This window comes from Benincasa hispida, chromosome 11 (genome assembly GCF_009727055.1).
Source record: "Benincasa hispida cultivar B227 chromosome 11, ASM972705v1, whole genome shotgun sequence".
In the NCBI taxonomy this organism is placed as follows: Eukaryota; Viridiplantae; Streptophyta; class Magnoliopsida; order Cucurbitales; family Cucurbitaceae; genus Benincasa; species Benincasa hispida.
The window spans coordinates 8,161,515-8,174,797 of record NC_052359.1 but is presented as its reverse complement, the minus strand read 5'-3'; the positions used below and the strand labels follow the sequence as shown (position 1 = coordinate 8,174,797).

General features: G+C 37.7%; 1 protein-coding gene across 1 annotated transcript in view; it reads right to left on the bottom strand.

Moving 5' to 3' along the window:
* Positions 1-10,544: 10,544 nt before the first annotated feature.
* Positions 10,545-13,283, bottom strand: part of LOC120090296 (sister chromatid cohesion protein SCC4) — a 38,395-nt gene continuing 35,656 nt past the window's right edge. The window contains exons 8-13 of the mRNA XM_039047870.1: positions 12,912-13,058; positions 12,716-12,805; positions 12,500-12,624; positions 11,643-11,848; positions 11,047-11,171; positions 10,545-10,934 (exon numbers count right to left, since the gene is read on the bottom strand). Coding sequence (XP_038903798.1) covers positions 10,752-10,934; positions 11,047-11,171; positions 11,643-11,848; positions 12,500-12,624; positions 12,716-12,805; positions 12,912-13,058 — 876 coding nt within the window. The 3' untranslated portion in view covers positions 10,545-10,751. The remainder of the gene's footprint in view (positions 10,935-11,046; positions 11,172-11,642; positions 11,849-12,499; positions 12,625-12,715; positions 12,806-12,911; positions 13,059-13,283) is intronic.

Here is a 13,283-nt window from a genome sequence, read left to right as displayed (position 1 = left end):
TAAAAATTATATTCCAATAGAAACTCCTTTTCAAAATATGTAACCATGGATCCTCAAAATCTTTGTCACATACTGTTGGGATGATCCATATTGGTGGAGGCAAACTTCTATGTGCACGATCTATTATATAGTGTTTATCAAAGCTCTTGTCTTCTAGGTGGTATATTCCTATATCTTGATGTCCATATAAAAAAGGAAAACCAAACGTGTGACAATTATCTGTATAGTATATGTGACTGGGTAAACATTTGGAAAAATCTTGAGTTTACACACAAATAGATTAGTTGTCACCGATAAACATAGCATCGCCATCTAAACTCTCCACCTCTATAACTCTCGTCATTTCATCTTTACATTCTTGAGTAACTTTGTAGACTATAAATTTGAAAGTCCTTGTAAACTTTGGAATCTCAATTTGAGTTGTCCTTCCCACTCAAGTAAGATGAACCTACTAACTAATAAAAGCTCACGTTTGGAGGACACAACAGATAGGCCATATCAACTTGATCACCATCATTTAAATTTAAACTAAATATGACCTTCTATAAATCAATTGAACTATCCTCAGCTTTCACAATCCAAAGTTTCATCCATCAGTCCAAAATATATAAAACGTTATTGAGAACATTAACATCCTCAAAACCATTTCTCCTACTTAGGTTATGATAGTTCCACCTTTTATCCTTTGCTTTCATGAGACACAATCAACAAACTGAACTATAGATGGCAACAATAGTGAAATCGTGTGGATATAACGACGGATCTTTGGTTAATATGGCTTTATGTATGGAACAAGGAGAATGATTAGGTTCATCATGAATAGTAATGGGTGGAAGATGAATCACACTCCCATTAAAAGGGTTGAACAAAGTAATATCGAGTGTCTCTTCAAACATGATCAACCAACTGAAAAATGAACTACAATACCTTTTGTCGAAGAAAAATATGAAGTCTATGGGGCAAATTTCATTGTTTGTGACATCGTAAAGATAATAATGTTGCTTCTCACTATCATATTTTGAGGGAACGATGAGCATGGAAAGTTGAGGAATGTTAGAAGTAATTAGGGATCGTTGGTGTTTGTGGCGTAATGCAATAAAATTCCAACACTTACATACCCTGCTAAATTGAATATAATCATAGAGAGACACCAACTTATTGAGAATCACACCAAGGACATAGTATTCAAGTATTGAGCAATCTCGAGACTTTGAACCATCCATGTTGTCATCGTATTGTGTTTTTTCCCTTTGGTATATCTAATCACAAATGGGAAGAGAGAACTTTCGCAAACAGTATACGCTTAATTGTAATATATTATGATATTTTCTTTTAAATATTATGCCACAAATGGTGAGTAAATTTGAAGCAAATAATGAAAAAATTATTATTATTATTTCCCAATGTTTCCAAAATCGTTTCTGACCATAACTAAGATGTCATTAAATTCCTAACTTGAATAATTAGTTCCTTAAAAAAAAAAGTACACAAAAGAGAATAAACATTTTTTAGCAGTTTCATTCTATGATTTCTCGGTATTTATTTATGGACAATATTATAATACATCTTCTTTACTGTATATTTAATTATCTGCGTCTAATTTTTTATTTTTTAAAAACATAGATTTCAAATATATCTAAAATAGGATTTTGTTAGTTTCGTTAAATATGGAAACAAAGTCCTGATTCGTGCACCTAAAGGCCAGTGTGCGTGTCCTGGCACCCACACCCAGTGTCAATATGTGTGCACCCTACGCCGGCATTGGTGTGCCTAGGTTGCCTTAAGTTGTGTGTGTTCATATAAATATCGAAACAAAGTCCTGATTCGTGCACCTAAATGCTAGTGTGCATGTCCTGGCACCCACACCCAACGTCAGTGTGTGTGCGCCCTGTGTCACGGTCATGCTTGTGCAGGGTGTGTTCCTATGGCCGCATAACCGTCTCCACCTCTTTTTACTATGCTTTCATCATATGTATTTCCTTTTTCTAGGTAATTAGGTTTATATGTACTTTTCTTAGTGAGTGACCGTTCACCCATTTCCATATGCAAGGGTAGCAGATGTGTTTTTGTTCAGAATGCACTATATGGGAATAAGACTAACCATCACTTCCCCATATCCAGAATAATATGTTATAAAGTTATTGTTTATATTTGTTGCTTTCTAGCCTACTACAATCTTTCTCTTCTCTATTCTTACAATCAAACTGTTTGCGAAAATCTTTTCTCCAAACCTGTTTTCTAAAACCATTTTCTTTAAAATGAGGGTGGAGGTTACGAGAAGCACCCGATGTGCCATCAGCGTTCCGTATTCGAATTGGCTAACTTGTTCGTGAGCGGGAACAAGTGTCGCACAATCGCTAAGGAAAGCCTCGAAAAGTGCGATTATATTAGTTGGTATCAGAGACAAGTCGGCTCGTAGAGTTGAAAAGCTGTGATCATGTCTGCTACGAAGCAGTTGGGCAAGTCCCATGTTGATCGATTGGTCGAGATTGAAGAGCAAATGCTCTATTTAATAGAAGTCCCTGATCAGGTTCGGCTCCTAGAGACTAAGTTACAGGAAGTCGTCGACAAGGCCGACAAAATTGTTACGGGTGGCTGGCCGCTTAAACGGGATTCCCATCAGAGAATTGTTGACAAGGGTTGAGACCCTATAAGCAAAAACTACGATAGGTGGGCCTCTTAAGTATGGGGATGGTTCGTCAGGCTCTGTTGCCCCGATAGAAGAGCGTGTCAAAGAACTAGACAGCTCGCAGAGAGGGATCATTCAGATGGTGTTTAAAATGTCCGAGGACTTTCGAGCCACCATCGATGTCATCCGGGCAGAGATTGCAGACACTAATGCAAGAATTAACCTCACCATAAGAGCAGTAAGAAATCAAGCCCCAGTCGGGGATGCAACTCAATTCAACAAGGTAAAGGTACCCGAGCCTAAGCCTTTCTGTGGGGCTCGCAACGCAAAGGCACTAGAAATTTTATCTTTGACATGGAACAGTACTTCAGGGCTACGAACACAGCGACTGAAGAGTCGAAGATCACCCTAGCGACGATGCACTTAGCAGAGCATGCCAAGTTATGGTGGAGGTCCCATTTCATGGATGTCTAAGAGGGATGATGTACCATCGACACGTGAGAGAGACTAAAACAAGGGTTACGTTCTCAGTTCTTCCCCGAAAATATAGAGATTTTGGCAAGACGCAAGCTATGGGAACTGAAACATACTGATACTATTAGGGACTATGTGAAATAATTTGCTAGATTGATGTTGGACATAAATGATATGTCCGGAAAGACAAAATTTCCTGTTTTATCGAAGGCCTGAAACCATGGGCAAAAAACAAAACTATATGAGCAGAAAATACAAGATCTTCAAGCCACATACACAGTGGCCAAATGGTTATTTGACTTGATTGATGAATCTCAAGAGATGAGGCAACACTCGAGATCCCCTAATAGGGGGAGAAAGAGCAATGATTCAAGCCCATCGAGAAATAGTAGGGGAGATAAAGACAGCAGTGGGGATAGTAGACCCCCTCAGTAGACAATTGAAAATACGTGGCGGGGGCAGAATCATAAGAATTTTTATCAGCCCTTATCCTGTTATATATGCAAGGGACCGCACAAGGCGAGCGAATGTATGGAACGAGCAGCCTTTAATGCTTTCCAAGCCACATTAGCTTCTGACTGGAAAGGCAAAGCTATTCAGGTAGAAGAGGAGAATGTGCAAGCAGAGGAAGATAAAACCCCACGGGTTGGGGCCCTGAGATATTTAGCCACTCTCCAAAAAGATGTAGGAGAAGAAAAGGGATCCTATGGAGGCGGATTGATGTATGTTGATGTTTGGGTCAACTATAGATCGGCCAAAAGTACCATGGTTGATTCTGTAGGGATTGGTGTCTTAATTCTCCCAGAGTCTCGTTATTTGTAATGATACACATTGTTTGATGAAACAAATGGATCATGAATTAAGTGATAACCTAAATAGGTCTGTAGTATAGAGATTAAGGTTGGATACCTGATCTTGGTGACACTACGGACATGACCTGCTTTGTAGAGGTTTGCAATTGTTGTAAACCACTATAGATGGTAGATCTTGACCACTCATGTGGAGATGTGCAAGAGGGGGTGTCCTATACAAAGAGTTTGTATAAGACCGGACCACGAGATGACTAGACTCTATATAATGTCGTTGATACTAGAGACTTACATCTCTCCTAAACGACCATAGGTAACATGACCTCAATTCTGAGTGGTTTGGGAACTTCTGCCTTTGAGGGCAATCCTTTGATTAGTATGAGTGAGAGTAGCTAGATTGCCAACTCAACATGCCTACCTTTTTGGGGACTTGTCTGATCTGGGAACTAGAAACTCATTACACAAAATGGAATTCACTCATTTCCCGAAGCAAGGATAAGTAGAGAGATTGCTCCCCTAAGGGCTGATTCCAGGTCTTGAACATAGTGGCCACAGCTTCTCTTTGGAAGAGAGAACTCAGTCATAGTAGGACTATGACTTATGTTCATTAGAGGGATCAGTGGGACTTAAGGAGTTAGATGTAACTACAAGGGCATAACGGTTATTGGCCGAGCTATACTTACAAGCGATCTATGAAGGGTCGCCGCACTGCTGATTAGTTAAGATGGACACATAATATATCTGTGGTAAGGAGAGTTCAGCTATCGGTCTTTAGTGGAGTATCTGGTAGTTAACGGATGGTGGATCTCGTGACTAAAGAGTTTAGTCAGTTATTCACATACCGTTGGAGCTTCGAGCTACAGATCCATAAGGTCCTCTTGGTAGCTTAATGAATTCAGTTGAGGATTAGTTCTTGGTGTTGATTTGAAATGTTCAAATTGACAAGAGGTAATTTAATTATATATGATATGATCTATGAATACATCTAGTGGAGAATTAATGTAAATGAGATTTACATTAAATACCTTGGAATGGAAAAAGAGTTATGGTTTATATGTTTCATGAGATGAAATATTAAAACTATAGGTTATAAATATAGTATGATAAGTTGGTTATCATTTATATTTATAATAATATTAATTATTGGATAATTAAATCTTTTTCTCTAATAACCAATTGAGTGAAAGGTTATTGGTTGTTTCATGGAAACCGTGAGATAAAAAGGAAATTGTTTTCTTAATTTTAGTAATGTTAAAATTTTGTGAATTTGAGATTTTCTCTCTCAAAAAATAATCTCACAGAAGTTGTAAGTAAATAGAATTTACTAAGCGACAACTTGGAGTGAGCTAAATGATCGTGTAGTATTTGTAGGCGATAGACACGCAGCTAAGCGATGAGCTAAACAATCGTTGAGCTTTTGCTAGACAATTGCTTAGTTTTTGCTAAACGACCGGGCATCAACCTATGCAATAGGATCAGCCTTCTCCCACTTGCTGAATCGTTTACATGATTGTTGTTTCCTCCGTCTTCTGCCTCAAACTAAGTCCACACAGAGCCCACCCTTTGGATTCTCAATCGAGAATACCATAGTAGCCTTCTTGGTAGTGTCATATTCAACTCTACATCGTCGAGGTTCTGTGGAAGTTGTTCGTGCTGCTGGGGTGTTCGTGACTGAGGCGATCATTAAGTTCGAGTTCGCAGTGTTCATACAGTGTAGCGGTCGTGTTGGAAGAGCGTTGCAGGTTGCTATGTTTGAGCATTCGTGATCAAGAACCTTGGCGATGAGTCTACAAATGTGTGTAGCATTTCTCCTTGATTATTTGTAGTATCATGCTGTAATTTTTGTAATGATTGCATAACTATATGTTTCTGTTTATGACTGCAATTTTAAAGTTCATATATGATTATAATTTGGAATGATCTTTCCGCTGCTCATGGAAATCCTCGTGTTCGATTTTCTTCAGATTCGGGAGCCACCCATAACTTTATGTCCAAAACAGAAGCTAGACGGTTGAATCTACGCTGGGAAGGAGGCACGGGTAAAATGAAAGTAGTGAACTCTAAGGCCTTGCCGATTACAGGAATGGCAAAGAGAATAGTCGTAAAGTTGGGGGACTGGAGTGGCCCTGCCGATTTTGTGATCGTTAAGATGGATGACTTTGATGTGGTGTTGGAAATGGAGTTCTTGCTTGAGCACAAGGTAATATCGATACCCATCACCAAGTGTTTAGTGATCACCGAGTCTACGCCCACCGTTGTGCATGCTGAGATCAGACAACCAAAGAGAATAAGGATGATCTCGGCCTCCAGTTGAAGAAGGACTTTACCCACGAATCAGTCAAAACCGTGGAAGAGAAGGCCCCCAAGACATTTTGTGTGTCTTGGAGCAGTGTCCTGTTGTTGAGCCGGACAATTTACACGTCCCCAACTCTAAAGAGAAGGAGAATGAGAGGAAGGAAGCCTAGATACTGAGAGTTCCTACCATGAGATTTGGTTCGAATAAATTTGTGCCTGGGACAGTTTCGAAGTGGGGGCAAAGAGAACCTCTCCTCGTGAGCAACTTTAGAAGACCGATGGAAGTCATTGAAAGGGTTGGGAAAACCTCTTATCGGGTGCAGTTACCATCGTGGATGGAGATTCATCCTATCATCCACATAAGTAGACTGAAACCCTATCATCCAACCATGTCGAGGAGAGATATATGATGGTGACCCTTCCGCAAGCCACAACGAAGAGAATGGCAGGAGAAGAAGCCAACGAGAGACTTGTAAGAAAGAGTGACAGAGTGAAAAGACTAGGACCTAGTTGGGAAGAGTTCCTAGAGAAGTGGAGAAGCCTTCAAGATAGAGAAGTTCGTTGGGAGTGCATGGAAGGCCTCAAAGGCAGCTTCTCAACAATATGTTGAGTTCGAAAAGAGTCGATTGATGGGGACTTCAACCAATTGAGTGGGAGAGAATGTCACAGTCATGCTTGTCCAGGGCGTGTTGCCCATGTCCACATGACCGCATCCACCTTTTTTTACTATGCTTCCATCCTATGTATTTCCTTTTTCTAGGTAGTTAGGTTTATATGTACTTTTCTTAGTGAATGACCGCTCGTCCATTTCCATATGTAAGGATAGCAAATGTGTTTTTGTTCAGAATGCACTATATGGGGAAGACTAACTATCACTTCCCCATATTCGGAGTAGTATGTTATGAATATGTTGTTGCTTATTGCTTTCTAGCCTACTACAATTTTTCTCTTCTCTATTCTTACAATCAAATTCTTTGCGAAAACCTTTTTCTCTAAAACAGGGGTGGGGGTTGTGAGAGGCACCCGGTGTGCCATCGATGTTCCGTATTCGAATTAACTGACTTGTTCGTGAGCGAAAACAAGTGTCGCACAATTGCTAAGAGAAGCCTCGGAAAGTGCAATTGTGACACCTTGCGCTGGCATTGGTGTGCCTAGGTTACCGTAAGCTTGGTATTAGCCTAGGCTTGAAAATTTAGTATCGGTAAGGCATTGTTGAGTCTATTAAGAAATATTATGAATATTAAGCTATAATAAGGCATAAGTGTGGACTCTATAAAGAATATAAGGTTTAACTTAAGATAAAGGAAAAAGGATCAAAAAGTCTAAGTTAGTTAAAGTTATTTAAGCTCAAAGGTGAGCAAGTATCATTGACCATGGTTATTCATTTATATTATAAAACAGAGATTGGAAAGGCCTATAACCCTTTGGGAGTAAGCTAGTAACAGTGAGTGACAAATTTTTATAAATGTTATTCATAATATTCTTTCTACACCTATGTTCTATGAATGTTTTACTTTAAATGATTTCAAAGCCTAATTTAGCCATGATTTATGTTGAATGAATGATTTATCTAGCATGAAGCAAAGTTTCCAAAGTATATTAAATCATGAGTTTTCCTTTTCATAAGCTATAATCTTCAATGCTTCTAAAGCATGAATTTCTTCTAAAGGGAATGTTATATGTTATGACTCCATATGATGTTTTAAATATGATTTCCATGATACCAAGCATTTCTAATGTGTCCGTGAGACTTAATACCATGTTACCTATCTTTAATGCTATGTTTTCTAAGAAATGCTAAGTGAGTTTAAGTACAATGAATGCTTTAGTTAAAGCATGATTTCAATACCTTAGTTATGAATTCCTAATACTTAAGGAGATGAAGGTATCTGAGACCATGATACTGAAGGAGATGAAAGTATCTAGGGGTTTAAGCTAAGTTTATGGTCTTTGGGACCCACTTTAGTACACACATAGACTTTGGGTCGTGTGTTAGGGTGTTATTAGCCTTTGGGGCATATCCCCATGCATGTATGAGTATTATCGACGTTGATGGTGATGTACTAATTCTACCACAGTTAAGGCTATTGACGTTGGGAGTATGAGAAAAAGGGTTTTACCTCAACTAAGGCGGGTACAAAGTTAAGTATGAATGTTTTATGTGATTTGCAAAAGACATGATATGTTTCAGGGTTTCTTAATGACTATGAATGTTCAAATGTTTTAAAGTTTATAAGTTTAAGCAAAGCAAGTTACAACCCTAAATTCATAAAAACATTTCCATTTATCAGTTACTCTCTAATTTATTCAGCTTATTTATGTTTATGAACGTTTATTTTTAAATAGTAACTCACTGAGCATCCCAGCTTACTTTTTCAAATGTTTTCCCTCTTCAGGTAGCGGTTGAAGTCCCGAAGCCTAGCTTACAACTGTCAGTCTGCCACAAGATAATAGATCCCTGATAGACCCTGAAGTCTGTTTAGGTTCTTATTGTGACTTAGTTGGTTTTGAACTCATGTACATATAGTGGGGAAAGGGTAGAACTTAAAGTTCGTAACTTCTGTTTTCGATCTTGTGTTATAAACTCTGGTTATAAATATGTATATAAGTTGGTAATGTGTTGGCCCCTTTTATATGAAAACTTCTAGTAACTTTAGGGGTTTAAGATGGAATTCATGAACATTACAAATATTTATACTTGTCTATTATGTGATATAGGAGCAAGGCAATAGGTTACAAGTCACAGTTGGATAGTAGGTGTCATAAGAGGGTTGACATCTGTTGTCTTCACATCTATTCCAGGATGAGAGAGTAGCTTAGAAGGGCGTGTGACACCAGAAATGGTCCAAAACGAACGCAGTAGGTCAAAACCTTGAGAAACCACCTGGTGTAAGAGGCTTTTTGTAAATGACGGCATTTCGAGCACGAAACCCTCATCCCGGAATGGTAAACTAGAAACTGGAGGTCTTAAATCCACGAATTCGTGCCCTTTCTTTTTTTTGCCCCTATCAAGAAATTCAATTTTGCTGGCAGTGCGGAGGGATTTCTCATTCCGTTCGCATTTCGTGGTCGAAGGGCTTTTGGTCCCCGACGAGGTGCCAAGGATGTCGATTTTCGTACATAAACTTTCTGTCCCAAAAATGGCATGAAACGAACATAGTGGGTCCAAACATTGAGAAAGCACCTGGCATAGGAGGATTTTGGGAATAGATGGCATTTCGAGCATGAAACCATCATCCCATGAATTTGTGCCACTTTTTTTTTGGCCTTTGAAAGGGTGCAAATGATTCAAGAAATCGATTTGACTAGTGGTGTAGAGAGATTTCTCGCTTCGGTCGTGTTTCGTGGCCTAGAAGCTTCTGATCCCTGGCAAGGTACCGACGACGTCGATTTTCATGCACAAACTTTCTGTCCCAAAATGGACACAGTGGGTCAGAATCTTGAGAAACCATTTGGAGCAAAAGGATTTCGGGAGCGACTAGCATTTCAAGCTAGAAACTGTCATCTCGGAACGATAGCCAGAAACCAGAGGTCGTAAACCCTAAACCCTAAACCCTAAATCTTAAACTCTAAACCCCTAAACCCCTCAATCCTAACCCAAACGCTAAAGTGATACTGGAAATGAAAAAACATACTGCACGCCTATGGTCTTGGGTGTTATATTGGCCTATGGTCAAACAAATTTTATGTTAAAAAAAAATCTCCCAATGATATATTGAAATAAGAAAAGGAAAAAATAAACTTCTAAAACATACCAATACGACCATTCTTAACGGCTTCTTTGAATATCCCAGCAAGAAAATAATCAAATAACAGGTTTTATATTCATAAAATAATCAAATAACAGGTTTTATATTCATAAAGAATGCGCATTCACATCATTAGGGTTAACCAATCTTCAACCTAACTCATTTTTTTTAACGACGTGTTTGAATAATTTTGTTTATTTTTCTACAGTTATGGGATATTAAGGTGCTATGTTGCTGACATATGGCTCAATATCTTAAGAAAAAGAAAAGGAAAATAGACCTTTTAAAAATGGGGTAGTTGCATGCATTGCAAAATCAGATATGAATTTTGCAACCATACCATTGCAGATTTTGTAAAACACTAGTCCAACGGAAGTGTTAAAAGAAGTAACTCAATCCAAGTATATTTATTAAGTTATATACGATATACTTCATTCTAATTATATCAATTAATAAATTATTTATTGATTGGTGTCCGATATATTTACACTAGGAATCTCATTCTTATAAAATGAAACATATCTTTTACTTCAAAATAAGCTACTCATTAAATGTTGGTTGTTAGATATATTGTTGATACACATGGAATGTTGATTATTATTAGATATGTTATTGATACACACATCTTAACAAGTCATATATGTAAAATACAAAATGTATTTAAAGTGAGCAATAAATTTAATATTAACAAGTCGATCATAGTTTTTTGCTTTTAAATAAAAAGTACAAAACAAAATTATAAATAAATAAATAATCATAAAAACAAGCTGGTTTGAAAAATCTTTCAGGCAAACTCTAAATTTTCCTCTTTCCACGTCTCCCTGTGTCTATATCCATAAGCTTCGATGATGAAGTCGGCAATGAAACCGACACACCAATGGATTCTGGTATATCGAGATCAACTCCAAGGGACGGGCTACCTGCACGCTTGATGTCAACCCCCTTTAGTTGCTGAATTTCAATCCGTACTTTGTCAATCTAAATACACGAGGGGGCAAAAAGCAATAAAAAGTAAGTGCATATGATTGAAGATATTTGTTCAAAAACGCTAACTATTCGTCAAAACATCAGAGTAATTTGAATGCCTTACTAATTCGATGTGATGAATGGAGGAATGCGCATCGACCAGTCTCCTTTGCAGATCATCTGCCTTTTTACATTGATATTCCGCGTTCTCCATCTCATTTCCTTTTTCACCCAACTCTTGATATAAAGCTAAAAATGTATACAAAAAGAAAAATAACTTTGTATGTGCACTAATATAATACATATATGATATATCTATGGATCAAAAAGTGTAACAAAATAATTATGGAGACAATGTTAAGCAAGCCAGAGGACAAAGATATANTATATATATATATATATATATAAGAAATAATAATAATAATAATAACAACAAAATAAAATATGAGCCTCACTCGGACAAATGCAAACTACCCTTCATAAAACCGCTCCCTTCTTCACATGTTTATGCTCTTAAACTTTTGTGATTGGGGATCAATCATTCTATTGCTCAAATATAGATTTGTACAAAAACTAAACCACTTTATTTGAATATGTGAAAAAAGAAGGCTCGGAGACGTTAAATCCCAGCGTGTGTTCTTTCATTCTAGGTGCCTTTTGAAAATCTCATTGCACTAAAATGTCAATCGTAACTAAAAGGAATATATATCATATGCATACTTGTTAAAACTGATAGTACCCAGATCTGAGTTGGGATGTCATAGAGTTTCTTTGCCAATGTTAAAGATGATCTCAATATCTCTCTGGCCTGCACGGTGTCATGTAGAGCAAGTGCCAGACTCCCAAGGATTGTCAAATATTGTGCAACAAGTTGAAGATTCCCCAAATGATTGTGGGTCAGCTGTAATCCTTTGGCCAATCGATTTCTGAGGAAGAGGGGGAAAAACACCCTTAGCTGATGGTGGGCATTCTTCTTTCCCAACATCAATGACATAACAAATACCATATGATATCCTTTGATGCCTCAAAAGACACCAAACCTGAATCTCATGGACCAAAAGTCAATTACACCCTAAAATTTATTACTATGTAGCTAGATATTGCTTTGCCACATCCATTAACTAGAACCTAACACATTGATAAGATACAAATATGAACACTATTTACAACTGAAGAAACAAATGGTTAGACAACATACAAGGAATGGTTACAAGAAGGCTCAAAGTAAGGAGCCATAATTCAGCTGCTGACTGATACATACAACTGGAAACTACAGATGTGCAGAACATTAATCATTTGATCCTTGCAGCCATTTTTAAAGCCAAAAGTCCTAAATTAGCATATTAAATTTCCTTTTCCTACCCCTGATTTCTTAATTTGAAATCCGGCTGGTTTGTATGAAGGTTAACAGAGTAAATTTTAAAATAAGGGCCAAAAAAAATGCAAATCGACACATCACTTGGCAAAGGGTTATCACTCACTATAAAGCGGGGGTAGTTGGCCACATAAAATCTTGCAGGGGAAGGTTAAGACCTCAAATACTTGCTGTATTCTCCAATCTAAATGGAAAAAGATACCTTGCTTCTTGTAAATCATGTTGCTTCATTAGTAAGAGGCCATAAGCAAAAAGAACACTTGTTTTCTCTCGAACTCCGACAAAAGAATCCATCATTCTGTAAACTGGTCCAATCAAGTCCAGTGCCTGTAATGCTATTCAATCAATAAAGCTAACAAATGTGTAAGCATGTATATTTCATCTCGTATATAAATTTTAAAGCAGGAGAAAATGTTACGAGTGTAGATGATTCAGCATCGCCAATACAGATATAAGAGACAGCCGCATAAACTTGGCACATTGCTTGAATTGATTTGCTCTCCGTAAGCTACATAATCAGGCAAGAGACTTGATCAACAAAATTTGACACTAATAATAAACCATAAGCACGACTTCAAGCAGTATCAGCAGCATGGAAACTAAAATTGCAAGACCTTTGCAGCTTCGATATAATGGAAGGTTGCTTCATGGTAACAACCAACGTAATGAGCATACTGGCCTCTAAGCATCTCAATCATACTCTCACATGCCTGCAAGATTGTAGGAAAGCGCGAGAACCAATTCTTCATCTGCACCAAGGCCTACATACATAATACAGTAGCGGTATTCAGACGAAGGATGCGACTGAGAGGCAAACGTTCTGCTTTCTTCTTCTGGATTTTGTCACATTTTTTAACAGGAAACAAATTTTTAATGAAAAGAAGCAAAAATGTTGGAAGAATATATACTCCATTAAAGAGCAAGAACAAAAAGTTGAAACATCCAAGAATGGGATACGAAGATGTATATTTGTGTATAGTCATTTA